The sequence below is a fragment of the Hylobates moloch genome, unplaced genomic scaffold, assembly GCF_009828535.3.
Source record: "Hylobates moloch isolate HMO894 unplaced genomic scaffold, HMol_V3 SCAFFOLD_12, whole genome shotgun sequence".
Taxonomy (NCBI): domain Eukaryota; kingdom Metazoa; phylum Chordata; class Mammalia; order Primates; family Hylobatidae; genus Hylobates; species Hylobates moloch.
Window position 1 is genome coordinate 51,331,009 of NW_026652287.1, and position 26,105 is coordinate 51,357,113.

At 55.7% G+C, this 26,105-nt stretch overlaps 3 protein-coding genes across 3 annotated transcripts in view; all 3 read right to left on the minus strand.

The window, feature by feature from the left end:
* Window positions 1-5,436: 5,436 nt before the first annotated feature.
* On the minus strand, window positions 5,437-10,905 carry CIST1 (colon, intestine and stomach enriched 1). The gene is made up of 4 exons (XM_058424905.1): window positions 10,842-10,905; window positions 7,367-7,813; window positions 5,620-5,780; window positions 5,437-5,484 (listed from the first exon to the last, which is right to left on the minus strand). Exons 1-4 carry the CDS (start codon window positions 10,903-10,905, stop codon window positions 5,437-5,439), a joined length of 720 nt encoding a protein of 239 aa, XP_058280888.1.
* Window positions 10,906-12,720: 1,815 nt separating this feature from the next.
* Window positions 12,721-26,105, minus strand: part of IQCN (IQ motif containing N) — a 14,438-nt gene continuing 1,053 nt past the window's right edge. The window contains 3 exon segments of the mRNA XM_032170141.1: window positions 12,721-13,729; window positions 19,999-23,022; window positions 23,024-23,130. Of these exon segments, the coding sequence (XP_032026032.1) occupies window positions 12,803-13,729; window positions 19,999-23,022; window positions 23,024-23,130 (4,058 nt within the window). The 3' untranslated portion in view covers window positions 12,721-12,802.
* On the minus strand, window positions 17,079-18,483 carry LOC116478698 (uncharacterized). The gene is made up of 2 exons (XM_058425853.1): window positions 17,724-18,483; window positions 17,079-17,681 (listed from the first exon to the last, which is right to left on the minus strand). Exons 1-2 carry the CDS (start codon window positions 18,162-18,164, stop codon window positions 17,349-17,351), a joined length of 774 nt encoding a protein of 257 aa, XP_058281836.1. The 5' UTR covers window positions 18,165-18,483; the 3' UTR covers window positions 17,079-17,348.

Below are 26,105 nucleotides of genomic sequence, written 5' to 3' on the forward strand. Positions count from 1 at the left end.
TTTTTTTGAGATGGAGTCTCGCTCTGTCACCCAGGCTGGAGTGCAGTGGCATGATTACGGTTCACTGCAGCCTCAACCCCCCATGCTCAAGCAGTCCTCCTACCTCAGCCTCCCAAGTAGCTGGGACCACAGGCATACACCACCATGCCTGGCTAATTTTTTTTTTTTTAATAGAGATAGGGTCTTACTATATTACCCAGGATGGTCTTGAACTCCTGGGCTCAAGCGATCCACCTGCCTCAGCCTCCCAAAGCACTGAGATTACAGGTGTGAGCCCAGACTACCCTTTTCCTTTCCTCTTCCTGCAGATGGCTGGAGTGTGGATAAATAAACATTAAGGCATATGCAGCCTCGCCTGCCCTAGGAGACCCGAGGCTCACCCTGAGCACCCTCATTCCACACAATGTTAGCCCAATTTTTTAACACAAAAAAACGCTGAGTTCTGGCCAGGTGTGGTGGCTCATGCCTGTAATCCCAGCACTTTGGAAGGCTGAGGTGGGCGGATCACTTAATGTCAGGGGTTCAAGACCAGCCTGGCCAAAATGGAGAAACCCGTCTCTACTAAAAATACAAAAATCAGCCAGGCATCGAGGCTTGTGCCTATAACTCCAGCTACTCGGGAAGCTGAGGGAGGAGAATCACTTAAACCCGAGAAGCGGAGATGGCAGAGAGCAGAGATCACATCACTGCACTCCAGCCTGGGCGACAGAGTGAGACCCTGTCTAAAAAACAAAACAAAACAACAACAACAGAAACCACTGAGTCCTAGAGAGGTTACCAGCCACTCAGGTGACAGGCCTGGGATTTGAATCCAGCCCCTGCAGGGTTTTCCTCTTGGCTCAGTTTCCCAGAATGGGGGCACTGGCTGTGATCCGAAGTTGTGGCCTCATGACCCACTGCCCTGGCCTGGGGGCAGCCAGGTCCCCTTTTCTTGGGTGAGTCAAAACCTTGTGTCCAGGCACAAAGGGTCTCCTGCTCCCAAAAGCAGTGGCCACAGCCCTGGGCTGGACAGTTGGATCAGGTCCCCAATTCCCTGGTGGCCTCTCTGGGCCTCAGTGGGCCCCTGTGAGCTGGTCCCCAAGCAGCTCTAAGTGTTTCCTTTTTTTTTGGTGGTGGGGACGGAGTCTCGCTCTGTTTCCCAGGCTGGAGTGCAGTGGCGTGATCTCAGCTCGCTACAACCTCCACCTCCCAGGTTCAAGCAATTCTCCTGCCTCAGCCTCCAAGTAGCTGGACTACAGGCATGAGCCACCATGCCTGGCTAATTTTTTTGTATGTCTAGTAGAGACGGGGTTTCTCCATGTTGGCCAGGTTGGTCTTGAACTCCTGACCTCAAGTGATCTGCCTGCTTGGGCCTCCCAAAGTGCTAGGATTGCAGGCGTGAGCCACCGCGCCTGGCCAGCTCTGGGTATTTCTCAGTAGGGGGTCTCTGAGATCTCCTCCCCCATGGCCTGGGCCACCCCCACCCCCTACTCACCTCGATCAGCAGGAAGGAGAGTGTTGTCCCACTGTGCCTCATGCTGCTGGCGTCTGTGGCCCTGCGGAGATGGTTATGAGACCTCCAGACCCCTGGGAGCCCAGGTACGGCCCCGTGGGACACCCCCTAGACAGGAGCTGACTCCCACACTCTCTGCACCCTCCCTTGAACCCCAAGGACATTAAATCAAAGTGGCATGGACCACACCACAGGCACCAGCGTGAGACACCCGCCCGGACCCTGCAGCGGTCCCCATCCAGGGACAGCAGCCAGGTGCCCAAAGCCCCTCTCCACACCTGTCCAGGTTCAGCAGCCTGGGTGGGGGCATCAGGACTGGCGAAACAAGGTCTCCCAGCCCCAGACACATGGGAGACCCCTTCAGCTCCCAGAGTAGCTCTGATGGTTTCAGGGGGATTATGAGACCCCAGCCCCTCTCCTGAGACCCCCTCAAGCTCACGAATAAGCTTGCTCCAGGAGGCCCAGGCATGTCTGGCACTCACCACCACTGCGGAATCCTGCCTGGGTCCCATGACCTCCCGGGGAGTGAGGGAAGGAGGGGAGAAAATGACCTGGCCAAGAGGGAGACCCAGGGCTCCCTCAGCACCCACTCAGCGGAGCCCCGTAACTGTCTGGGCACCAGTCCAGGACATAATCCACACACTTTCCTTGGGTGAGGCTCCCCGTGGGTGGAGGGCAGAGTGTCCAAGAGGGCCTGAGGGGACAAGAGAGAGTGGCCAAGAGGGTGGCCGGGCATGGAGGGGGAGGGGCGGGGGAGGGCAGAGGAAGGAGGGGGGAAGGAGAGAAGGGAGGCATAGGAGTGAGGAGGCTGGGTGAGAGGTGTTAAGATTAATTGTTCATGTGTTTGCATATGATAGAGTGAGAGAGAGGGCATGAAGGAAGATGGTGGTAGGGGACCAGCAGCTCTAGGAATGGGGGGATTTTAACAACTCAGGGTCTAGGATATCTGCTTCCAAGCAGAGTCCATGGGGTGTGGCCTAGGGAGCTTGGGGGCTCCAGGAAAGCTGCGTGCTGCCCTGTGCTGCCCCAGGCAGATCAAAGACCCTCTCTGGTCGTTGGCTGGGTGCGGTGGCTCATGCCTGTAATCCCAGCACTTTGGGAGGCCAAGGTGGGCGGATCACAAGGTCAGGAGATCGAGACCATCCTGGCCAACATGGTGAAACCCCGTCTCTACTAAAAATACAAAAAATTAGCCAAGGGTGGTGGCAGGCACCTGTAGTCCCAGCTACTTGGGAGGCTGACGCAGGAGAATGGCGTGAACCTGGGAGGCGGAGCTTGCAGTGAGCCGAGATCGTGCCACTGCACTCTAGCCTGGGAGACAGGGCGAGACTCCAACTGAAAAAAAAAAAAAACCCCTCTCTGGTTGACCCCCTATCCACAAACTGTTGGGGCTGCAGATGCAGCTGGAAATGGGGCCTCCAGGAAGGTGATGGGGTGGGGTGGGAGGTGGGAGGGGGCTGTGGCCAGGGGAAAGGGGCTGATGTGTGGGGCTGTTGGCCTCCAGCACTGCTGTGAGTTAATGTTTCACCAGCATTGCCAGCTGCCCAGGAGGCCCTGACAGCATCTCCCCTCCAAAGATCATCAAAGCATGACCCAGCCTCAAGCCAGCGTTTGCCCCTCTGTGCTGGGTGACCTTGACCCCGTGGCCTCCCTGAATGTCCATTTCACAGCCAGCCCTGAGGGGGCAGCTCCAGGCTGGAGTCGGGGAGACGGCTTGGGGACACCTCTCGGACAAGGCACATGACTCACACCCAGCACCAAGCCTCGGTGTCCCCATTCTGATAGAAAAGTCTGGACGGGGCTGGGCACGGTGGCTCACGCTTGTAATCCCAGCACTTTGGGAGGCTGAAATGGGTGGATCACTTGAGGCCAGGAGTTCAAGACCATATTACCATATTAGCCTGGTTAATATGATAAAAATACAAAAATTAGCTGGGCATGGTGGCACACACCTGTAGTCCCAGCTACTCAGGAGGCTGAGGCACAAGAATGGCTTGAGGCCAGGTGCTGTGGCTCATGCCTGTAATCCCAGCACTTTGGGAGGCCAAGGCGGGTTGGTCACCTGAGGTCGGGAGTTGGAGACCAGCCTGACCAACATGGTGAAACCCCATCTCTACTGAAAATACAAAACATTAGCTGGGTGTGGTGGCAGGTGCCTGTAATCCCAGCTACTTGGGAGGCTGAGGCAGGAGAATCATTTGAACCTGGCAGGCAGAGGTTGCAGTGACTCGAGATTGTGCCACTGCACTCAAGTGTGGGCAACAAGAGCGAAACTCCATCTTATTAAAAAAAAAAAAGAAGAATGGCTTGAACCCAGGAGTCAGAGGCTGCAGTAAGCCAAGATTGCACTACTGCACTCCAGCCTAGGTGACAGAGGGAGACTGTCTCAAAAAAGAAAAAAAGAGAGAGAGATGGGGTTTTGCCATTTTGCCCAATTTGGTCTCAAACTACCAAACTCAAGCAATTCGCCCACCTCAGCTTCTCAAAGTGCTGAGATTACAGTGGTAAGCCACCATGCCCGGCACCCCCAGTTTTGTTTGTTTGTTTTGAGACAGGGTCTTACTCTGTCACCCAGACTGGAGTGCAATGGTGCAATCTCAGCTCACTGCAACCTCTGCGTCCCAGGCTCAACCAATTCTTCTGCCTCAGCCTCCCTAGTAGCTGGGATTACAGGCGTACACCACCACGCCCGGCTAATTTTTGTATTTTTAGTAAAGATGGGGTTTCACCACGTTGACCAAGCTGGTCTTGAACTCCTGACCTCAAATGATCCACCTACCTTGGCCTTCCAAAGTGCTGGGATTATAGGTGTAAGCCACCATGCCTGGCCCAATTTTTTTATTTTTTATTTATTTATTTTTTTTGAGATGCAGTCTTGCTGTGTCGCCCAGACTGGAGTGCAGTGGTGCGATCTCAGCTCACTGCAAGCTCTGCCTCCTGGGTTCACACCATTCTCCTGCCTCAGCCTCCTGAGTAGCTGGGACTACAGGCGCCCGCCACCACGGCCGGCTAATTTTTTGTATTTTTAGTAGAGACGGGGTTTCACTGTGTTACCCAGGATGGTCTCAATCTTCTGACCTCGTGATGTGCCCACCTCGGCCTCCCAAAGTGCTGGGATTACAGGCGGGAACCACCGCGCCCGGCCACCTTTTTTTTTTTAATTAGCCAGGCATACTGTCGTGGCCCTGTAGTCCCAGACTGCACCATTGCACTCCAGCCTGGGCAACAGAGCAAGATCCTATCCCAAAGCAAAAAAAAAGTTACCTCCTCAGAGAGGCCTCCCTACCTTTTCAGCAAAACTGGACACCGCAGCCCTTGTGGTTTGGCCACAGTCTCAATCTGTGACTCCATGGCCTTCCGCGCCACCTGCAAAGATCTCATGTGATCTCCTGATTCTTTTTATTTTTATTTTTTTGAGATGGAGTTTTGCTCTGTTGCCCAGGCTGGAGTGCAGTAGGGCGATCTCAGCTCACTGAAAACTCCGCCTCCCCGGTTCAAGCGATTCTCTGCCTCAGCCTCCTGAGTAGCTGGGATTACAGGCACCCACCACCACGCTCAGCTAGTTTTTGTATTTTTAGTAGAGACAGAGTTTCACCATGTTAGCCAGGCTGGTCTCAAACTCCTGAGCTCAGGAGATCTGCCCGCCTTGGCCTCCCAAAGTGCTGGGATTAAAGGTGTGAACCACCGCACCCAGCCAAGTGATCTCCTGATTCTTATCTGTCCCTGCCTTGAGTCTGTGGATCCCCTGAGAGTAAAGACATGGTCCCCACTGTGACCTCAGCACAGAGCCCAGCACATAGTAGGTGCTCAGTTAATGTTTGTCACACGAGTCCATAACTCAGGAGGCCTTGGATGAATGGTAGGGCCTTTATTTCCTCAGGTTCTGCTCCTCCCCAGGGACCCCAGCCCCATCCACGCCCCCATCTCTGTTGGCTCCTCAGGGCTCACTCCTGGAGGTGGTAGGCAAAGGACAATCTGTCATTCATGGATTCCTGAGGAAGGAACACACAGGGAGGCATTCAGACACCAACAGGCTCTGCAGCCCAGGCTGGCCCTGCTTGGGACGGCAGCTCCCCCAACCCTGCCTTGGCCCCAGGGCTGAGCCCCCAGCCCAGCCCCTACCTTACCGTGGACACCTCATCCAGGTTCTCAAACTTGGACTCATCCCAGTGACAGAATCTCACAGCCATGACTACAGATCCAATGAGCAAAAGAGACACCAGCAAACACACAACCACCACCACACTCGGGTTCCTGTGTAACTCATGGGGCTCAGTGTCACCTGGAGCTGGGGAAATGAGCTCAGAGTCAGCACTGGGCCCTATTCCCCACAAGCCTAAGACACCTATCAGGGCCCAGAGCCTTTTAAATCTGTTCTCAGGAAGCTGAGCTCTCTTCCCTCTCCAGTTGAGGCTGCCACTTTTTAATCATTTATTTTAGAGACAGGGTCTCACTCTGTCACTCGGGCTGGAGTGCAGTAGTGCGATCACAGCTCACTGCAGCCTCGATCTCCTGGGCTCAAGAGATCCTCCCACCTTAGCCTCCCAAGTAGCTGGGATTACAGGCATGCACTACCATGCCCGGCCAATTTTTTTATTTTTTGAGACAGGGTCTTGCTCTGTCACACAGGCTGGAGTGCAGTGGCGTTATCTCAGCTTACTGCAACCTCCATCTCCCAGTATCTAGTGATCCTCTTACCTCAGCCTCCCCGGTAGCTGAGACTACAAGTGTGTGCCACCACACCCAGCTAATTTGTGTATATTTAGTAGAGATGGGGTTTCACCATGTTGCCCAGGCTGGTCTTGAACTCATTGGCTCAGGTGATCCACCTGCCTCGGCCTCCCAAAGTGCTGGGATAACAGGCGTGAGCCACTGAGCCCAGCCTAATTTTTAAATTTTATTTAATTAATTACTTTATTTATTTTTGAGATGGAATCTTTTTTTTTTTTTGATTTGTGGCGGGTGCCACTATTCCTGGCTCTCTCAGGCTGGAGTGCAGTGGTTCAATGTGGACTCACTCCAACCTCCGCCTCCTGGGTTCAAATTATTTTCCTGCCTCAGCCTCCCAAGTAGCCCGGATTAGAGGTGCCCGCCACCATGCCTGGCTAATTTTTGTATTTTTAGTAGAGACGGGGTTTCACCATGTTGGCCAGGCTGGCCTTGAACTCCTGACCTCAGGTGATCCTCCCGCCTTGGCCTCCCAAAATGCTGGGATTACAGATGTGAGCCACCACGCCCAGCCATTTTTATTTTATATTTATTTATTTATTTATTTGAGACAGAGTCTCACTCTGCCACCCAGGCTGGAGTGCAGTGGCGCCATCTCATCTCACTGCAACCTCTGCCGCCTGGGTTCCAGCGATTCTCCTGCTTCAGCCTCCCCTGAGTAGCTGAGATTACAGGCGTCTGCCACCACGCCTGGCTAATTTTTGTAGTGTTAGTAGAGACAGGGTTTCACCATTTTGGGCAGGCTGGTCTTGAACTCTTGACCTCATGATACCCCCCCCCGCCCCTCGGCCTCCCAGAGTGCTGGGATTACAGGCGTGAGCCACCGTGCCCGGCCATTTTTAGATTTTTTTGTAGAGACAAAGTCCTGCTATTTTGCCCAGGCCCAAGTACATAATGTATAACCTGTCTTCCCACCACAGCAAGTATTAGTTTCTCTTTTTGCCCATCACTGCGTGCCCAGCCGTGACATACACTAGGCACTTAATAAATGCGCATAGCATGAAGGGCTTTAGACAATGGAGCAGAGACAGGAAGCTCTTCCTAGAGCATTCTCGGGGCTGTACCTCCCCCTGGTGGTCAGTTCCCAAACTGCAGCCTGTTACACCCGCCACCTCCCTACAAACACCCAAATCTCTTGATACTCACCTGGGCCAGGAGGCTCCAAGGTCTGGTCAGTGAAGGTCAAGGGCTCTGTTCCGGGGCTGTGGGAAGTGGGGCTCCAGTGCAGGGTCAGAGATTCGGAACTGGGGAGGGTGGGAGAGGGGGTGAGCTCTGCAATGGGGGAGCCAGAACTAGGGTGCGTGATTGTCTCTGGTTGTGGGGAGGAGGGAATCATCCTTGAATCTGTGGAGCTGGGGCTTGGCTGGATGGTAGGGGTTGCCCCCGAACTTGAGGGGCTGAGGTGGGTTATGGAGCCTGTCTCCAAACTCACGGTGCTGGAGTAGGTTTGGGGGGGTTCCCCTGAACTGTGGGTGCCGTGGGTGAAGGGAGAAAAAATCAGAGAGCTGAGGGGTGATGTCTTCATACTGTTCCCTGAGGTCGTAGTACCTGGAAAGAAAAACATCATTGGGAACTGGGCGTGGTGGCTCACGCCTGTAATTCCAGCACTTTGAGAGGTCAAGGTGAGAGCATCACTTGAACCCAGGAATTAGAGACCAGCCTGGCAACATAGTGAGAGACTCTCTCTCTCTCTCTTTTTTTTCTTTCTTTGAGATGGCGTCTCACTCTGTCACCCAGGCTGGAGAGCAGTGGTGCGATCTCAGCTCACTGCAACCTCCACCTCCTGGGTACAAGCAATTCTCCGGCCTCAGCCTCCCAAGTAGCCGGGATTATAGGCGTGGCGACGCCTGGCTAATTTTTGCATTTTTAGTTTCACTGTGCTGGCCAGATTGGTCTCAAACTTCTGACCTCAGGTGATCCACCTGCCTCAGCCTCCCAAAGTGCTGGGATTACAGGCATAAGCCATCGTGCCCAGGCTTTTCATTTTTATTTTTTTTTATTTTTTATTTTTGTGAGACGGAGTCTCGCTCTGTCGCCCAGGCTGGAGTGCAGTGGCGCAATCTCGGCTCACTGCAAGCTCTGCCTCCCAGGTTCACGCCATTCTCCTGCCTCAGCCTCTCCGAGTAGCTGGGACTACAGGCGCCCGCCACCATGCCCGGCTAATTTTTTGTATTTTTAGTAGAGACGGGGTTTCACTGTGGTCTCGATCTCCTGACCTCGTGATCCGCCCGCCTCGGCCTCCCAAAGTGCTGGGATTACAAGCGTGAGCCACCGCGCCCGGCCCATTTTTATTTTTAATTAATTTATTTTTTTGTCCAGGTCATAGGGAGACCTGAAAGATTTAGGACACCATGTGAGCACTCAGTGGGAAACTGAAGCTCCCCCTCAAATTCCTGCTCCTCGTCTGAAGTCCCACAGCCTGGGTTCAAGTGCAGATCAGTGTTCCCAGTCCTCTTGGCTCAGAGCTCTAGAAGCCCTTTGGACATGGGAAGTGACTGCATCCCAGGCAGTGCTGGGCAGCTCCTTTAAATTTTCTGGGACTCAGTTTTCTTTTCTGTAAAATGGAAATCATGTGGCGCCGGTGCCTCTGACAGTTCATCAATCAGGTTCATAGCGGGTGTACACAAGCCAGGTGCTCCCAGCTATTGGGGAGGCTGAGGCGGGAGGATTGCCTGACCCCAGGAATTCAAGGCTGTAGTGCGCCATGATTGCACCACTGCACTCCCGCCCGGGAGACATAACGAGACCTTGTCTCTACAAAAAAAAAAAAAAAAAATTAGCCAGGCATGGTGGTGCATGCCTAGTCCCAGCTACTCAGGAGATTGAGGTGGGAGGATCGCTTGAGTCCAGGAGTTCAAGGCTGCAGTAAGCCATGATCATACCACTGAACTCCAGCCTGGGAGACAGAGTGAGACTCTGTCTCAAAAAACAAAACAAAACAAAACAAAACAAAAAAACACACACAATAGAATAGAAACACAGTGGGTGCACAGTGACACTCAACTATAAAGATCCACCTATGAGCTCAGAGAGGATCAGCCCTAATTTTCTCCAGGTACCCCTAGGCTAACCTCAACTTTAATGGAAGACACAAAGATGCGGGCGCTGGGAACATGTCTCTGGAACCCACCCTTCTGCATGTTGGTCCAGCCACTCCCTGGCTCCCATCGCATCCCAGGCATGGAGTCCAGGGACCAGGCTGAGGGCGGGTAAATAGTTCATGAGCCACCTCCCACAATGACTTCCCACCCAGTTCCAGGTGACTGGGCCTCTTAGGCACTTACAAGTTCATTCATCAACTCTCTGCTCCACCCATCCACTCTGCTCTGGGCCAAACTTTGTGCTTCCTCCTTGACTCACCCCAGGCAGCAGAAATGCGGAAATAACACACAACACTGGCCCTGAGGGGGCTGGGTCCACATGCCACCCTCCCCAGATCTCTATGTAGCCCCCCAGGCCCTGTGGGGATGACAGCTGAGTCTAGAAGAGGCATGGAACTCAGGCTGGACTTCATCCCCGTTTAACAGATGAGAAATTGAGGCTCAGCGTAGCAGAGGGTCTGGCCTGAGGTGACTGGGGAGCTGGGCAGAAGGCCCCTCAGGGAACTTTGTCCTGTGTTTCTGCTGAAATGAAGATGATTCAGAGGCCATAGTGGACCCCAAGCCAAGTCAGAATTCTGGGGAGCTGAGTGCTTAGTGAACTGAAAGACGACTTGAAAGAGGACTTGAAAGAGGAAGAGTTGGAGGACACAAGCCTTGCTGAGTGCCTGGCACTGAGTAGGCACTGGTGAGCTGCTGAAGAGTTGACCAGAAGGTGAAAATAAAGCTGTTTCCAGGCACTGTGCGGGGTGTTTGCTTTTCCCAGAGACTCCTAGACTGGGAGGCTCATATGAGCGAAGTCAACCAGTTCCAATCTGGGTCTGGGACAAGCTGGACTGAGCCTGTTTCCTGAGCTATGAAATGGAGATAAAAGTGGTGCCTTCTGAATGAAACCCTTCCCTGCAATGAGCATTTCAGCAACCATGGTGGCCTCTGCTCTGCTATTACAGGTCTCGGGGGTAGGACACCGGTCAGAGAGAGTGACGACATAGTGGCAGGCAAAGGGCAGAAAAAGGGAATGCGAGAAGCTCAAGGTTCCTCCCCTCCACCGTAGGCACTGTCTTATAGGAGAGCAAGAGGGAATTGAGTCAGACATCCAGAAGAACTTCTCATGGGAACCACAGACGTTTGATGACCAGGAAGTGAGTCCCTGTTCCCTGGAACCCCCATGGCCCTGCGGTCTTCACCATTCTCCCTTTAGGGATTGGCTAAAAGGAACAGATTTGAAAAGGAGCCCCAAAGTAGGTGTGAGGCCGTCTGTCGCCTCCAGCAGATTCAGGGCTCACTGGAGTTGCAGAACCCACAGCCCCAGGGCTTGGGAGCAGCGGTGCCTCATCTGTCCTCACAGCTGCTCCGTTTGTTTCTGGGGGAAAGGCCAGCCTTCCTCGGAGGGTTGGCGGACCAGCGTGGCCTGAGGGAGGGGTCCAGAAGCCAGGTGTGTGACTGGGCTGTGTGTCCCCCACCCCCACCCTTCCGCTTTCTGGAAGCTGAGCCTCCCTTTTACCAGCTCTTACCTTTAGTACCGTCAGCTTTCAGCAGCAGCACCAGCACCAAAAGCAGAAGTGGCGGCAGCTGGGGGCGCGCCATTCCTGTGCCGGGAGGGCCTGCCACTAGCTCTACACAGGTGTGTGGCCAGTCGTGTGCCCAGGTGCGAGCTCCTTGCACCTGCGTGTGCGCTCCCTGCTGGCGGAGCAAGGGGCTGTGCAGGGGCGAGGCGCAGGTGCGGCTTCAGGGTGTGGGACCTCCCTGGGGCGCTCCTGTTCCCCCGGGTGCAGTTCTCGCCCTCTTCACCTGGACTCCACCCCTTCTAAACACGACGATCCAGAAGCTCTCAAAGCCAGTCATCCACTGAAGACACCCTGCCCCTGCCGTCCTCTTTCCCCCTACTCCTGGCTCCACAGCTGCCCAAACCTCTGCTGTCACTCCCTCTGCCCCTCCTCCAGCCAGGTTGCCCCCCTCTGGGAGCCCCTATTGCTCCCACCTCCCTCCTATCCCTGAACCCACAGGGCTGGGAATGTCCTTGTTCTCCTCTGTCCTCATCCTCCTCTGTCCTCTGTCTCACCCAGACTGGGGCCTTTTGGGGACATGACTGAAACCTTCTAACTTTCTAGCATTTGTATTATGGATTTCTTTTTCTTTTATTCTCTCTTTTTTTTTCTTTTTTCTTTTTTTTTTTTTTTTTTTTTTTTGAGACGGAGTCTTGCTCTGTCACCCAGACTGGAGTGCAGTGATGCAATCTCGGCTCACTGCAACCTCTGCCTCCCGGGTTCAAGTAATTCTTCTGCCTCAGCCTCCTGGTGCCTGCTACCAGGCCCGGCTAATTTTTGTATTTTTTAGTAGAGACAGGGTTTCACCATGTTGGCCAGGCTGGTCTCGAACTCCTGATGTCAAGTGATCCACCCGCCTCGGCCTCCCAAACTGCTGGGATTACAGGCATGAGCCACCATGCCCAGCCCTTTTTTTTTCTAAGAGACAGGGTCTCACTCTGTCGCCCAGGCTGGAGCGCAGTGGCACAATCACAGCTCACTGCATTCTCGAACTCCCAGATTCAAGCAACCTCTCGTCTCAGCCTCCCAAGTAGCTGTGATTACAGGCGTGTACCACCATGCCGGGCTAATTTTTCTTTTCTTTTTTTTTTTTTTTTGAGACTGAGTTTAGCTCTTGTTGCCCAGGCTGGAGTGCAATGGCACAATCTTGGCTCACCACAACCTGCGCCTCCTGGGTCCAAGCGATTCTCCTGCCTCAGCCTCCTGAGTAGCTGGGATTACAGGCATGTGCCACCACGGCCAGCTAATTTTGTATTTTTAGTAGAGATGGGGTTTCTCCATGTTGGTCGGGCTGGTCTCGAACTTCTGACCTCAGGTGATCCGCCCGCCTCGGCCTCCCAAAGTGCTGGGATTACAGGTGTGAGCCACCGTGGCTGGCCTTTTGTTGTTGTTGTATTTTTTTTAGTATAGATGGGGCTTTACCATGTTGGCCAGGCTGATAGCTCTAACTCCTGACCTCAGGTGACCCACCCGTCTTGGTTTCCCAAAGTGCTGGGATTACAGGCATGAGCCACCGCACCCAGCCATCCTGTAGGATTTTTTAGGGGTGAGGGACTTGAGGTGAGTGCTCTGGGCCGGGTCCCAGACACATTTCTAGAGTGCACTGGGGACAGTTTCCACCTGGGATGGGCTGGACACCACCCCACTACCTGTACATGGATATGGCAGGGGCACAGCTGAGACCACATTGGCGGCACCTGACCTCCAGGAAAGACTTGAGGTCCCCATGCTGGCCACAGACCCCAGATGCATACTGCATGGTTGGAAACTTCAGAGTTCTCTTCCCCCTGGGATGTTCGATTCCCCCACTATACCCAAGCCACTTCCATTAACCCAGAACACATCACCCAAGATCTAGGCTCTGGAGGACTTTATTCATTAGACCCAGAGAGCCATGAGTGCCTCCCAAGAAGTCCCCACTATAGGGAGCCAGGGTCCTAGATGCCGGGCCAATGCGTGTGCCGTGAGCTGGCCCAGGGGTCTGCTGGTCCCAAGAGCGCCTCTGTGTTCTTCAGACAGCTCCGGGTATGGTGGCCTCTCCAGGTGGCTTGAACCATCTTCGCTGCCATTTGCTGCTGCCTCATCTGCTGGCGGATCTTAAAGCCCCTCCAGGCGGACTGGATGGCTGTGGCCGCTTTGTCCTGGCGATGCGGCTGCCTGGGACTCGGGGCAGCCCGCTGGTAGGTGGAGGCCCAAGACACTGCCCCGGGGCCCCCAGCGCCCCGGCCCATGCCCTGCACCACGCGGGTGGGCTGGGTGCGTCCACAGGTATGACAGGTGCGAGAGCTGGAGCCCACTAGCATCACCACGCTGGGCGGGCTCCCGATCCTGGAGCTCAGGGAGTGGCAGACGCTGCAAGCGTGTGCCTGGCAGGACTGGAAGCAGCGATGGTCAGATACTGTCCTGGCTCTGCCATCCTGGAACCAGCTTCGGTCAGACATGACCCTGGCCCGGCCGCCCAGCTCCACCCACGTGACGGAGTGGAGCATCTGCCGGTGCCAGGCTTGGTCCCGGCGGGTGCTGTAGCCGCGCCAGGCAGCCTGGATGATCGTGGTGGCTCTGCAGAGGTGTGCCAGGTTCCGCCGCACACGGTAGCCGCGCCAAGCAGCTTGGATGACCGTGGCCCCCCGGTGCCACACCCGGATCCTGCAACGCGCCAGGTAGCCACGGACGCCCGCCTGGATAGTAATCACTGCGAGGATGCGGATCTCCTCTGCAGCCTGCATGGACACCATCGGCTCCCTGGACTGCCTGGGATGCACCACCGCCTTGTTGCGCCGGGTGTCCCAGGACGCAGCACACCCGGCTGGCTCCCACGCGTGGTTCCACGATTGGCCACTAGCCACACCAGCGTCCGCGGGGCCCTGGAGTATAGTGGAGTTCAGGGATGCCTTGTGACTAAGGGCAGGATTCTGGGGGCTATAGGAGTCCTGCGATCCCCACGGTGACTCGTGGTTAAAAAAGGGGCGGCAGGGAACCACTCGGGGAAGACTCGTAGCCTAGAGACGCCCTCCGAACTCCCAGGGCCAGCGGAGGAATGGCCGAGGAGTGTGTCATCTCCCCAGTGCGGATGACGGGCCTTACCTCTGCAGAGGGCCTATGGGTGGAGTTTGCACCACCTCGAGCTGAGGCCTGGGATGGTTGTCTTTGCACATACCGGGAGGGCCTAACCCTGGCCACAGAACTTTCTAGCAGTTCTGGAACAATCCTACCATGCACGGATCTGTAGGAATTTTTAGGGCCCATGGAGTCCCAGCAGCTGCTCTGAGCCAGGTTTCCAGACACTGTTTTCTGGAATGGATTGGGGACAACTTCTGTCTGGAAGGGACTGGACGATGCCCTTCTAGCCGAGGACGAATATGGTGGCACATGTGAGACTATGCTGGCAGTCCCTGACCTCTGAGGAACACTAGAATTCCCCATCCTGCCCACAGACACTGAAAGCAATCTGAAAGCCTCAGAACTGCCACAGGCCAGCTGGGGTGATCCTGAGACTACATTAGAAGCCACTGTACCCTGAGAGTAGTTTTGGGGTATGACATGAACGACAGACCCCTGTTGATAAACTGAGGGGGTCTTAGTGGCTAAACCCAGGGCCTGGAAAGGGACAGGGACCATGCCACTAGCATGGCTGGGAGCCACCTCCTGAACAATGGTGTTTGGCCTTGGGGAAGAGTCCCTTTCTCAGACAGGGACCTATGATCATGGCCCCCATCAGCTCCCAGAGGACTGGGGTACATCCACGGGGTTGCGCCAATGACCCTGGCTTTGCTGATTAGGTCACTGGATCCACTTGATCCTGACACTTGGGACACAGCCTCATCCAATTCTCCTAGCTCGGCTTGATCCCCTGTGGCCCCAGATGGCATTATCCCAGCATCTTGGCTCAATTTTAAGGCTCTTGATAGAACCGTAGGCACTGGCTGTAGACTCCTCACTGTGCCACTAGCTGCCGGGGCTGAGGAGTGACCTGGAGCCAGGCTGGTGGTGTGGGGCATCTGCAAGGGGGCTATAGACCTCTCCCCAGCCAGGGCTTTCAGGTAAGGAGGGGCAGTGATGTCAATCACCATGGATCCCTTGGAGCAGCTCTGAGCCACACTAGGGGCCCCAATCATTGGCACAGAACCGGGGGGGGCAACTGGGCTCACGCCACTCACTCCCGAACCTGGGAGCAAGTTTGGAGCAGCTAAGCTAGCGGAGGGTCTTACAGATAGACTCGGCTTCTTTCTGTCTGCCATCAGACTGGGAGCCAGCCAACTGGACACAGAGCCTGTGGGAAAGCTCTGACCCATGCCTCGGATGGTGGACCCCGGGGGAAGGCTGGAGGTTATGCCACCAGGCAGAGTGCCTGGGACGGCGCCCATGCTCATCCTACAGGCTACGAAACCCCCTGCCGCACCACGACCAGCCCTGCTTTTCAGAGAGTCCTGCGGAATCATATCTCTCTGCTGGTAACTGGGTGGGACCATGGGTGCCTCAGAAGGGTGCCAGCGGTCTATGTTTTTTGGAATAACCACACCGATCTGGGAGCTGCTGGGGCCCACGCTGTTCAGGGAAAGATTAGACTGAGTCACGGCCAGTCTGTTGGGCGCTGAAGCCAGAGAGGGGCTGGGGGCCATCCCTGTGGTTCCAGAGGGTTGCGTCAAAGGGCCACCTGCCTCTAAGACCTGGGATGCAAGGGAAGCCACGCCGTTGGCCACCTGACATTGACTTTGGCCCATGCCAGTTGCTGTGGTTCTCCAGGGGAGACTCCCAGCTAGGCCAGGAGATGTGGTCCCCTGAGACCCACTGAGGAACATAGCATCAGCCAAGGGCTCCTGGGGATGGCTTATAGCCACACCCCTGAACAGAGGCGTGATTCGCTGGCCTACACAACAGGCCTCCTCATCAGCATGAGGGAGATTTGGTGTTGAAACACTAACCACAGAGGGTGGACACACATGCTTCCCACCAACCCTGGGTGGATGATGGAACCCAAGGGACACGTCGTTGAACTTGAAGTCCGGGAGACTGGATACCATCTCACTAACCATCAGAGGTTCTTCACATAGGTTCACCCCAGTACCCAGGGATGGCTGGTTCGGACCCGGGTCCATACTTCCAGCCACAGAGGGATATGGTCCACCGGGCTAACTGAAACAAACGCTGATGGGTGACACAGACATGGGGCTACTGAATCCACCCTTGAACACTGCAGATTTGAATCCAGCCTAGAGCCCCAGCATGCCTCATTGGGGCCATGACATGTACCACTGACCACAGATGGCTGGGATCTGCTTGGGGCCAACCCAGTGTCCGGGGGTGACTGAGCCAGGCTTAGGGCTTCCTTGTGGGCCACAGATGGTGGGAATAGACTGGGGGATATGGCTGGCTCGGCTAGGCTGGAGGCTAGGGTACAGGATGAATATGTCTTGCCTGGGCTGGAGGCCACAGATGGTTGGGCTTGCCTTGGGGATACTGCAGTGGTCTGAGATGGGTGGGCTAGGCTGGGGCCCACCCCACTGGCCACATATGGATGAGCTAGGCTTGGAGACAACCCATGGGGTCCTGATGGGTGGGCTAGGCTTGGAGACACACCAATGGCTTGAGATGGCTGGGCTGGGCTTAAGGACACCACACAGGTCATAGGTCGGCGGGCTAGCCTTGAAGACATCCCTGTGGCTTGAGACGGCTAGGCTAGGCTTGGGGATACACCACAGGCCATAGGTTGATGGGCTGCTCTTAAGGGCATTGCAGTGGCTTGAGATAGCTGGGCAAGGCTTGGGACACCTCACTGGGCATAGATCGATGAACTTGGCTTGGGGACACCCTACAGGTCATAGATGCATGAGCTCAGCTAGGGGACATCCTGCTGCTTATAGATGCGTGAGCTTGGCTTGGGGACACCCTGGAGGCCATTGGTGGGTAATCTCGTCTAGGGGACACCCCGCCGGCTTGAGATGGCTGGGCTAGGCTTGAGGAAACCCTACTGGCCACAGATTGGTGGGCTACACTTGGGGACACCCCAGTGCCCTGAGATGGCCAGGTCAAGCTTGGGGATTCCCCAGTGGCCTGAGGAGGCTGGGCCAGGCTTGGAGACTCCCGAATGGCCATAGATGGGTGAGCTAGGTTTGGGGACACTCCAATGGTGTGAAACGGCATGGCTAGGCTTGGGGACACTCCAGTGGTCTGAGATGGCTGGGCTAATCTTGGGGACAACCCAATGGTCTGAGATGGCATGGCTAGGCTTGGGGATACTCCAATAGTCTGAGATGACATGGCTAGGCTTGGGGACACTCTGATGGTGGGAGATGGCTGGGTCAGGCTTGGAGACTCCCCAGTAGGCTGAGACGGGTAGGCTGGGCTTGGGGACATCTCAGTGGGCTGAGATGGGTAGGTTGGGCTTGGGGACTCACCAGTGACCACAGATGGGTAGCCTGGCCTTCCATCAGTGGCCATAAATGGGTAGGCTGGGCTTGGGGACGCCTCAGTGCACTGATATGACTAGGCCAGGCTTGGGGACTCCCCAGTGACCACAGATGGGTAGGCTGAGCTTGGGGACATCTCAGTGGGCTGAGATGGCTGGGCCAGGCTAGGGGACTCCCCAGTGGCCACACATGGGTAGTCTGGGCTTGGGGACACCTCAGTGGGCTGAAATGGGTAGCCCGGGCTTGGGGACATCTCAGTGGCCATAGATAGGTAGCCTGAGCTTGGGGACACCTCAGTGGGCTGAGATGAGTAGTCTGGGCTTGGGGACACCTCAGTGGCCACAGATAGGTAGCCTGTGCTTGGGGACACCTCAGTGGGCTGAAATGGGTAGCCTGGGCTTGGGGACACCTCAGTGGCCACAGATAGCCTGTAGCCTGGGCTTGGGGGCACCTCAGTGGCCATAGATAGGTAGCCTGAGCTTGGGGATATCTCAGTAGGCTGATATGGGTAGGTTGGGCTTGGGGACACCTCAGTGGCCACAGATGGGTATCCTGGGCTTGGGGACATCTCAATGGCCATAGAGAGGTAGCCTGGGTTTGGGGACACCTCAGTGGGCTGATATGAGTAGGCTGCGCTTGGGGACACCTCAGTGAGCAGATATGGGTTGGCTGGGCTTGGGGATACCTCAGTGGGCTGAAATGGCTGGGCCAGGGTTGGGTACCCCCCAGTGGCCTGAGATGGGTAGGCTGGACTTGGACACACCCCAAAGGCTTGAGATGGCTGGGCCAGGTTTGAGGTTACCCCAGGGGCCTGAGATGGCTGGGCTAGGCTTGAGGGCTCCCCACTGTCCATAGATGGCTGGGCTAGGTTTTGGGACCCCCAGTTAGCCATTAATTAGTGACCTTGGCCTGAGGCCACTCCAAAGGTCCTTGATGGGTGTCCTTGGCTTAGGGACCTCCTAGTCACCACAGATGGCTGTGCTGGTCTTGGTGTCACTCTATTAGGCACAGAGGAGTGTGGTAGCTTTGGGGTCACCCAATTACCCATAGATGGGCAGATTAGCCTTGGGGACACCTTACTGGATGCTATATGCTGGGATAGGCTTGGGGCCAGCCTACTGAACCCTGATGCCTGGCCTAGGTTTGGGGCTACCCTACTGGCCAGTGTAGCCTGGGACACAATTGGGGCCAAGCTGTTGGCCACAGATGGTGGCTTATATGCAGTGGAGACTACAGTACCTAAAGACAGAGTCCTCCTCAGCTCTGTCTTGACGGTTGCCTGGGACACCTCAATCAGATTCACAGAGCTCTTGCCTAAAGAGAACTTGTGGATCTCAGCCTCTGAGCCCCAGTGAACACGCAAGGTCAAGCAGTTAGACACTGAGCTGTGTTGGAAAATGGGCACTTTCTCCGAGGCTGGAGTGGGCCAGTAGGGGAAGTGTAGAGACATGTACCTATAGCCAGTTTCAGTCTCTTGCGTATCCTTAAACCTCTGGAGTATCCTCATGGACTCCGGAGGAAAAAGGGACTTCACCGCAAGGTCCCCTTCTAAATTGCCTTCCCATGACTCATCTATCTTGTTGACAGCAGGCAGGCTGGCCACAGACACAGCAGAAAGGCTGAGGGAACTAGAGCTTTGCAGAGAGCTTCCGGAATTGCTCTCCTGACTGTAGGTCACAAAGCCCTGGGAGAAGCTCCTGGCCAGGTCACTGTCTCGATCCTGTGGCAAACCACCTACTGGCTCACTGAGGATGGCTGGCTGGTGGTCTGTTGCTAGCTTCTGGGGGCACAGCAGGGCAGACACAGAATCCTGTGTTCGATTCCTCCCCTGTCCACAGACAGATGTCTTGGGACGAACTTGAGCCAATGCACTGCCGGGGGAAGCTTGAAACAGACCACGAGTCTTGGATGCCTGAGTTTTGGTCACCATGGTGACCTGCAAGGGACTTGAGGCCCCCTTGTCCATCACCTCCCTAGTACCTGGGGAGGCCTGTTTGCAATTTGGGGGCCGATACCTCCTCCCCAGGCTCTCCTTGGAAGCCCTGGATGCCTGCTGCTGGCCTCTAGCCACTGAGGGTTGGTAGAGACAGGATGTGCCCTGCTAACCCCTGAGGACTGACACCAAGTCGGGCCCCCACAGGCGGGGTAAGGCTGGTGAACACGGGCAGCCCTCCCACAACCCACGTTGTATGGAAGCCCACCCGAGGCCACCTACCATCCCTGGTTGATGGACGAGAGGCCACCCCGCTGACCACATGTGGCCTGTGGCAGCTCGGGGCCGTGCCATAGGTCACGGAGGGCTGGCTCATGCTTGGGCCCACATAATTGGCAATGAGAGGCTACCACAGACTAGGGGGTGGCTGCAAATGGGGCGGCTTGAGCAACCTGGGGCCCTCCCCACTCCCCTCGGGGTTAAAACCTGATGCCAATGCGCCAGGCTCTAGGGTCAGGCGTGTTTTTTCCTTTTGGAACTTGGGGCTCAAATCCAGGTTTGAGGAGAAGTCCCTGCTGGACTCCATCTCCCGGGACAGCCTGGGATACAGGCCAGTGATCAGGGGGCCCTGGTGAATGCTGGTGATGACGCTACCCATCACAGAGGCTCCCACAGTGACCACAGGTAAGCAGGGTGATCCCCACAAGATGGCCCCATCCCCCACCTCCTCCAAGGGCCTGGCAGGTTGGCCCATGGTGAAGCAACCCCAGATCCCAACCTGGGAATCCCTGACCTTGCTGGTCTGTGGTCTCACGGGGCCCAGGGAGGGCCCCCACGGGGCCGACAGACTCCTCCTGCAGGCCACCTCCGCCGGGGCCGGCGTCTTAGTCACCCTGCTTCCTGTTGATTTCGAGGTGGCCTTGGGGAGGATGGTTCCAGTCCTCAGGGCCACCTGACACCAAGACTGGCTCAGGAGAGCACCCAGCTCACCCTGACACAGGGCCTGGCTCAGAGCCGCCCACTCCTCCTCCATCAAAGCCTTGCTAAGGACCTCGGCCAATTTACCCTGCATGACCTTGGTGAGTTCCGCCCGCAGCTCACCCCGGGACAGGGCTCGGGACAGGGTCAGGCGCAGCTCACTCCAGGACAGCGCCTTCACCAGCGCCATGCTCAGCGTGCTCTGGGGCAGGGCTTTGGCGACAGTGGCATCCAGGACCTCCTTGGACAGGGCCTGGTTCAGAGCTGCCTGGACTTCTCCCTGGGAGAGGGCTTTGGCCAACAGAGTGCGGAGATCCTCCTGGGATGCCAGCACATCAGCTACTTCAGCACACAAGGAGGCCAGCAGGGAGCCTACCGTGTCCTCCTGGCAGGGCACCGCCTGGCCGGGCATTGATGGCTGGGCACGTGTGGCTCCGCTGTCTCCCCAGGACTCAACATTGCATGTGGAATGTCCGGTGGGTGCCATCAGCGGCACCAGCATACCCTGGACCTCACAGGCTGCCGGGCATGGTCCCCCCTGAGTGGTCTTCCCCGGCATGTGTCTGTGGGGCTGTGGCTGGGTCTGTCTATCCTCTGGCTTGGCCCAGGGTGGGGCGCTGAGGCCACCAAGGTACTGGCAGGCGTGGTTGGACACCTTGGACCCTGTTAGGAGCACCTGGGAGTGGGTGTTGCTGCTGAGATCAGCAGCCTGGTGTGCTGGGATGAGGCACTTGGTTAGGTCTGTGATCGGCTGCCCCTGGGACTGCGTCTTGGTCAGACAGGTGGCCAGAGGCGCTTGGGATTGGACCTTCATGGCACCTGTGGCCAGATGTGCCTGGGAATGCATCTTGCTCAGACAGGTGACCAGATGGGCCAGGGATGGGGTCTTGCTCAGCTCAGTGGGCAGATGTCCCTCAGATGAGGCCTTGGTCAGCAGGGCGGCCAGTGGTCTCTGGGACAGGCAGGGTGGATGTCTCTGGGATGAGGCATTGGTCAGTGGGGCAGCCAGCTGTCCCTGGGGCAGGGTGACAGCCATGTCTACAGGCACATACACGTGAGGTGGCTTGTCCCCTTCCTCAGCAACTTTTGTCCAGGATGGAGCCCCAGCCATTTCCACTGCCACGCTGGTCTTAAATGCCATGTCTGTTTTCACCTGTTTCTGGGGGCCAGTCTTGATTTTCTCGGCTTCCAAAGGAAGCTTAGCTGGAGCCCTGGGGACCCCAGTTCCCAGATGTGGTTGGGCCAGGCACCTGATCTTCCCCTCAGCCAAATAGGAGGGGGATGAGGCTTTCACCGCCTCTGCAGCCTGCTTCACATTCATGGTGGCCTTGGCCTTGGGTAGGTTCTCATGGATGGAGCCTGGGGTGTTGGGAGTTCTGGCTGCTACCGCCGCTTGGGGTGGAGACTTGACATTTGCCACTGTTGGAGAGGCCAGATACAGGGTCTTGAAGATGGTGGCCACCGAGCGTAACTGGGCTGGGGTCTTGGTTATCATGGCTGCCAGGTGAGTCTGGGGTGAGGGCTTGGTCACCCCAACTGGGCTCATCTGGGATGAAGTCTTGGACATTGTGGCTGCCAGACATGTTTGCAGTGGATTTTTGGCTGGGGTGGCGACCGGGTGCGTCTGGGGTGGGGTCTTTGCAATCGCAGATCCTGGGCATACCTGGGGCGGGCTCTTCATGATGGAGGCCAGAAGGGAAACCTGAGGTTGGTTCTTTGCCGTGATGGTTGCAGGGCATGTCTGCCGTGGGGTGCCAGTTCTGGAGGCTGTGGGGTGCACCTGGATCTTGGTCATTGTGGGCACGGGGCATGTGTGAGGTGCAGTTTTGATCACTGTGGGCCCCGGATACATCTGGGCTGGGGTCTTGGTTATTGTTACTTTGGGAACTGGGCTAGTCTTGGGTGGGATGGTGGTCGTCGTGGACGCTGGATATGTCTGGAGTAGAGTCTTGGTGATCATGGGCCCTGGACATATCTGGAAGGGGGCTTTGGGGGTCTCTGCTTTCACAGGGCCCCGGGTTTGGGCTCTGGATGGCCCCGTAACTGCCTGGTTATACCTTCTGGACAATGGTGTCCCCGGAGCCCCAGCTTTGTTGGTCTGGGCAGTTACACGTTTGGTCTTCACTGAGTCACCCTCTATGTGGACGAGGCAGGTGCTTCTGATGGTTCTGGTCAGCAGGAATGGCTGGCATTTTGCATCCAGACTCACTGGGCAGGGAAATCTGATGGTGACCGTCTGGTGTGGCAGGAAGGCCACCCCCTGGACTCTGGCAACATGAGGAGCCTGCACACAGGGCTCTGGGGTACCCTGAGCTGCTGGGGGCTGCAGGAGAGGGGACGACTTGGGTCTGCAGAGGACCAGATTGTCACAGGAAGGGAACTGGGTCTCCTTGTTCACCATGATGGGCAGGGACAGAAGGCGGTTCTCTTCCGGATGCTGGAAGCGCACCTGCTGCGGGGCGTGATAAGGGATGTCCCCCTCCTCCGCCCTCATTTTCTTTACCAACAACTTGCTGGAGTGAAGGATGTGTCTCTTGTTGAAGCGCCGCCAGGCCTCCTGGATGGCCTTGGCCGCCATCATCTGGGAAATCAGCTTCTGCCGAAGCCGATAGCCCCTCCAGTTGGCTTGGATGAGCGTGGCTGCGCGGGCGTGCATCATGTCCATCTCGTCTACCAGGATGTTCTTGAAGGCCTGGCTCTCGACCACAGCCCGGAGGCGTGGGATGTGGCAGGACACCGTCTTGGCTTGGGCAGGCTGTTGCGGAAGATGCTCCTTGGACTTGAGGCCCTCGTGCTGGGCCTGTGAAGGCACTTTCTCCATTTTGTCCGGGAGACTAGGGGTGGGCAGGGGCTGGAGGATGCACTGCCCACTGGGTGACAACTGGTTCGTGAACTGTAGCTGGGTGGTCGGCTGCATTGCCTTGATTACCGGACAGGTCAGCTCTGCCTGTGGGGGTGGCAGGGGGTGGTCAGGGTATAGCAGGTCGTGCAGACAAGAGGTCTCCTGGCTGGGGTGGACACTGGCCCCCAGACCCAGATCTTCTTGTTACTGGCACCTTGCAATCTTCCGCCTCCCTTTTTCCATCCGTCCCTCTCCCAGGTGGCCTTTGCTATCCTTATATCCACCTCTCATCATCCTACGGCCACTTCATCCTGGCACACAGTGCGTGACACCATTTACCTGCTTTTCTTTTTTTTTTTTTTTTTTTTGAGATGGAGTGTCGCTCTGTCGCCCAGGCTGGAGTGCAGTGGTGCAATCTCTGCTCACTGCAAGCTCCGCCTCCCGGGCTCACGCCATTCTCCCACCTCAGCCTTTCCGAGTAGCTGGGACTACAGGCACCCGCCACCACGCCTGGAGAATTTTTTGTATTTTTAGTGGAGACGGGGTTTCACCGTGTTAGCCAGGATGGTCTCAATCTCCTGACCGTGTGATCCACCCGCCTCGGCCTCCCAAAGTGCTGGGATTACAGGCGTGAGCCACCGTGCCGTGCCCGGCCCTTTTCTTTTCTTCTTTTCTTTTTTTTTTTTTTTTTTGAGACAGAGTTTCACTCTTGTTGCCCAGGCTGGAGTGCAATGCTGTGATCTTGGCTCACCACAACCTCCACCTCCTCGGTTCAAGCGATTCTCCTGCCTCAGCCTCCCGAGTAGCTGGGATTACAGGTGCACGCCACCATGCCTGGCTACCTTTCTGTATTTTTAGTAGAGACGGGGGTTCCATCATGTTGGCCAGGCTGGTCTCGAACTCCCAACCTCAGGTGATCCACCTGCCTCAGCCTCCCAAAGTGCTGGGATTACAGGTGTAAGCCACCGCGCCTGGCCTGCTTTTCAAACTTTATCTTGGAGGTACCCCGGGTTTAGCACTGATCATAATGTTTTGGAAATTTCCTGTTCGCCCCTGTGTGTGTTGTGTGTGTGTGTGTTTGAAAAAGAAAGAGAGAGAAGTGTGGTGGGGGAGATTATTTGCCTCTCCCCATTGACTGTGAATCCTAGAAGACAGAGTCATTTCTGTGTCCCCATCTCAGTCATAGGGTTTGGTTCCAAGCTGTGAATGGGTAGGTATTGGGTGGGTGGGCATCTTGACTGATAAATGGTGAGTGGATTGGAAGTTGGATGGACAGATAGATACAGGACTAGATACTGAATGGATGAATCAGTCGATGAGTGAATGGTAGATGGGTTGGAAAGACAGACGAAGGTTTGTATGAATAGGTAAATAAAGTTGATGAATAAAGTGTTAAAGGCAAATTGGCCAGGCGCAGTGGCTCACGTCTGTCATTCCAGCACTTTGGGAGGCCAAGGTGGGCAGATTGCTTGGGGTCAGGAGTTCGAGGCCAGCCGGGCCAACATGGTGAAACCCTGTCTCTACTAAAAATACAGAAAAGCAGGCCAGGCACAGTGGCTCACGTCTGTAATCCCAGCACTTTGGGAGGCCAAGGTGAGTGGATCACAAGGTCAGGAGTTCGAGACCAGCCTGGCCAACATGGTGAAACCCCATCTCTACTAAAAATACAAAAATTAGCTTGGCATGGTGGCATGTGCCTGTAATCCCAGCTACTCAGGAGGCTGAGGCAGGAGAATTTTTGAATCTGGTAGGCAGAGGTTGCAGTAAGCCGAGATCATGCCACCTCACTCCAGCCTGGGTGACAGAGCAAGACTCTGTCTCAAAAAAAAAAAACAAAACAAAACAAAAAGGAGGCAGGTATGGTGGCATTTGCCTGTAGTCCTAGCTACTCGGGAGGCTGAGGCAGGAGAATCGCTTGAACCCAGGAGGAGGAGGTTGCAGTGAGCCAAGATCGTGGCATTACACTCTAGCCCGGGCAACAAGAGCAAGACTCTGTCTCAAAAAAATAAAAGGCCGGGCACGGTGGCTCACGACTGTAATCCCAGCACTTTGGGAGGCCGAGGTGGGTGGATCACGAGGTCAGGAGATCGAGACCATCCTGGCTAACATGGTGAAACCCCGTCTCTTTTTTTTTTGAGATGGAGTCTTGCTCTGTCTCCCAGGCTGGAGTGCAGTGGCACAATCTCGGCACCATCACCTGCCCCGTCTCTTCTAAAAATACAAAAAATTAGCCAGGCATGGTGGCAGGTGTCTGTAGTCCCAGCTACCCAGGAGGCTGAGGCTGAGATCGTGCCACTGCACTCTAGCCTGGGCGACAGAGGGAGACTCCGTCCCCCCAAAAAAAAAAAGGCAGATTAACAGAAAAATGGACACATGGTGGGTGGGCGGGTGGGTGGGTGGATGGATGGATGGATGGATGGATGGATGGATGGATGGATGAGCAGATGAGTGAATGGGCAGATGAATGGATGCAGGGATAGGCGAATCAATTGATGAATAGATGGGTGGATGGATAAATGGATAGAGGGAAGGAGGGAAGAATAGGTAAGTAGATGGATGGAGGGAGGGACAAATAGGTAAGAGGAATAGGTGGCTGGATGGATAGACAGATGAGTGAATGGGTGCATGGATGGCTGGCTGGATGGAATGATAGTTGGATGGAGGGATGGATGGACACACAGATGAATGGATGGATGCAGGGGTGGATGAATGGATGGATGCAGGGGTGCTGGATGAATGGATGGATGGGCAGATGGGTGGATAGATATGTAAATGGACTGGTGAATAGATATAGGTGGATGGATGGGTAGATGGACAGATGGATAGATGGATGGATTGACTGATAAATGGATACAGGGACGGAGGACTATGTGGATGGATGAACAGATGAATGGGTGGATGGATGAGTGGATGGATGGATGCTTGCATGGATGGATGGGTAGATGGGTAGGTAGATGGGTAGATGGAAAGATGGAATGATGGGTGGGTGGGAGGATGAATGGATACATAGATGAATGGATGAATGATGGATGGTGGATAGGTAGGGGGAGGGACAAATGTATAGAAGGATGAATGAATGA

Coding starts and splice junctions, on each gene's coding strand:
- LOC116478698 (XM_058425853.1), bottom strand. CDS start 18,164: ATGGCTAACTGGGGGTCCCAAAACCTAGCCCAGCCATCTATGGACAGT. Junction 17,682..17,723: donor ACCTATCTATGGCCACTGAG/GTGCCCCCAAGC, acceptor GTGGCCACTGAG/GTGTCCCCAAGCCCAGGCTA.
- CIST1 (XM_058424905.1), bottom strand. CDS start 10,905: ATGGCGCGCCCCCAGCTGCCGCCACTTCTGCTTTTGGTGCTGGTGCTG. Junction 7,814..10,841: donor GCTGCTGCTGAAAGCTGACG/GTACTAAAGGTA, acceptor CTGGAATTACAG/GCGTGAGCCACCACGCCCAG. Junction 5,485..5,619: donor ACCTGGATGAGGTGTCCACG/GTAAGGTAGGGG, acceptor TTCCTTCCTCAG/GAATCCATGAATGACAGATT.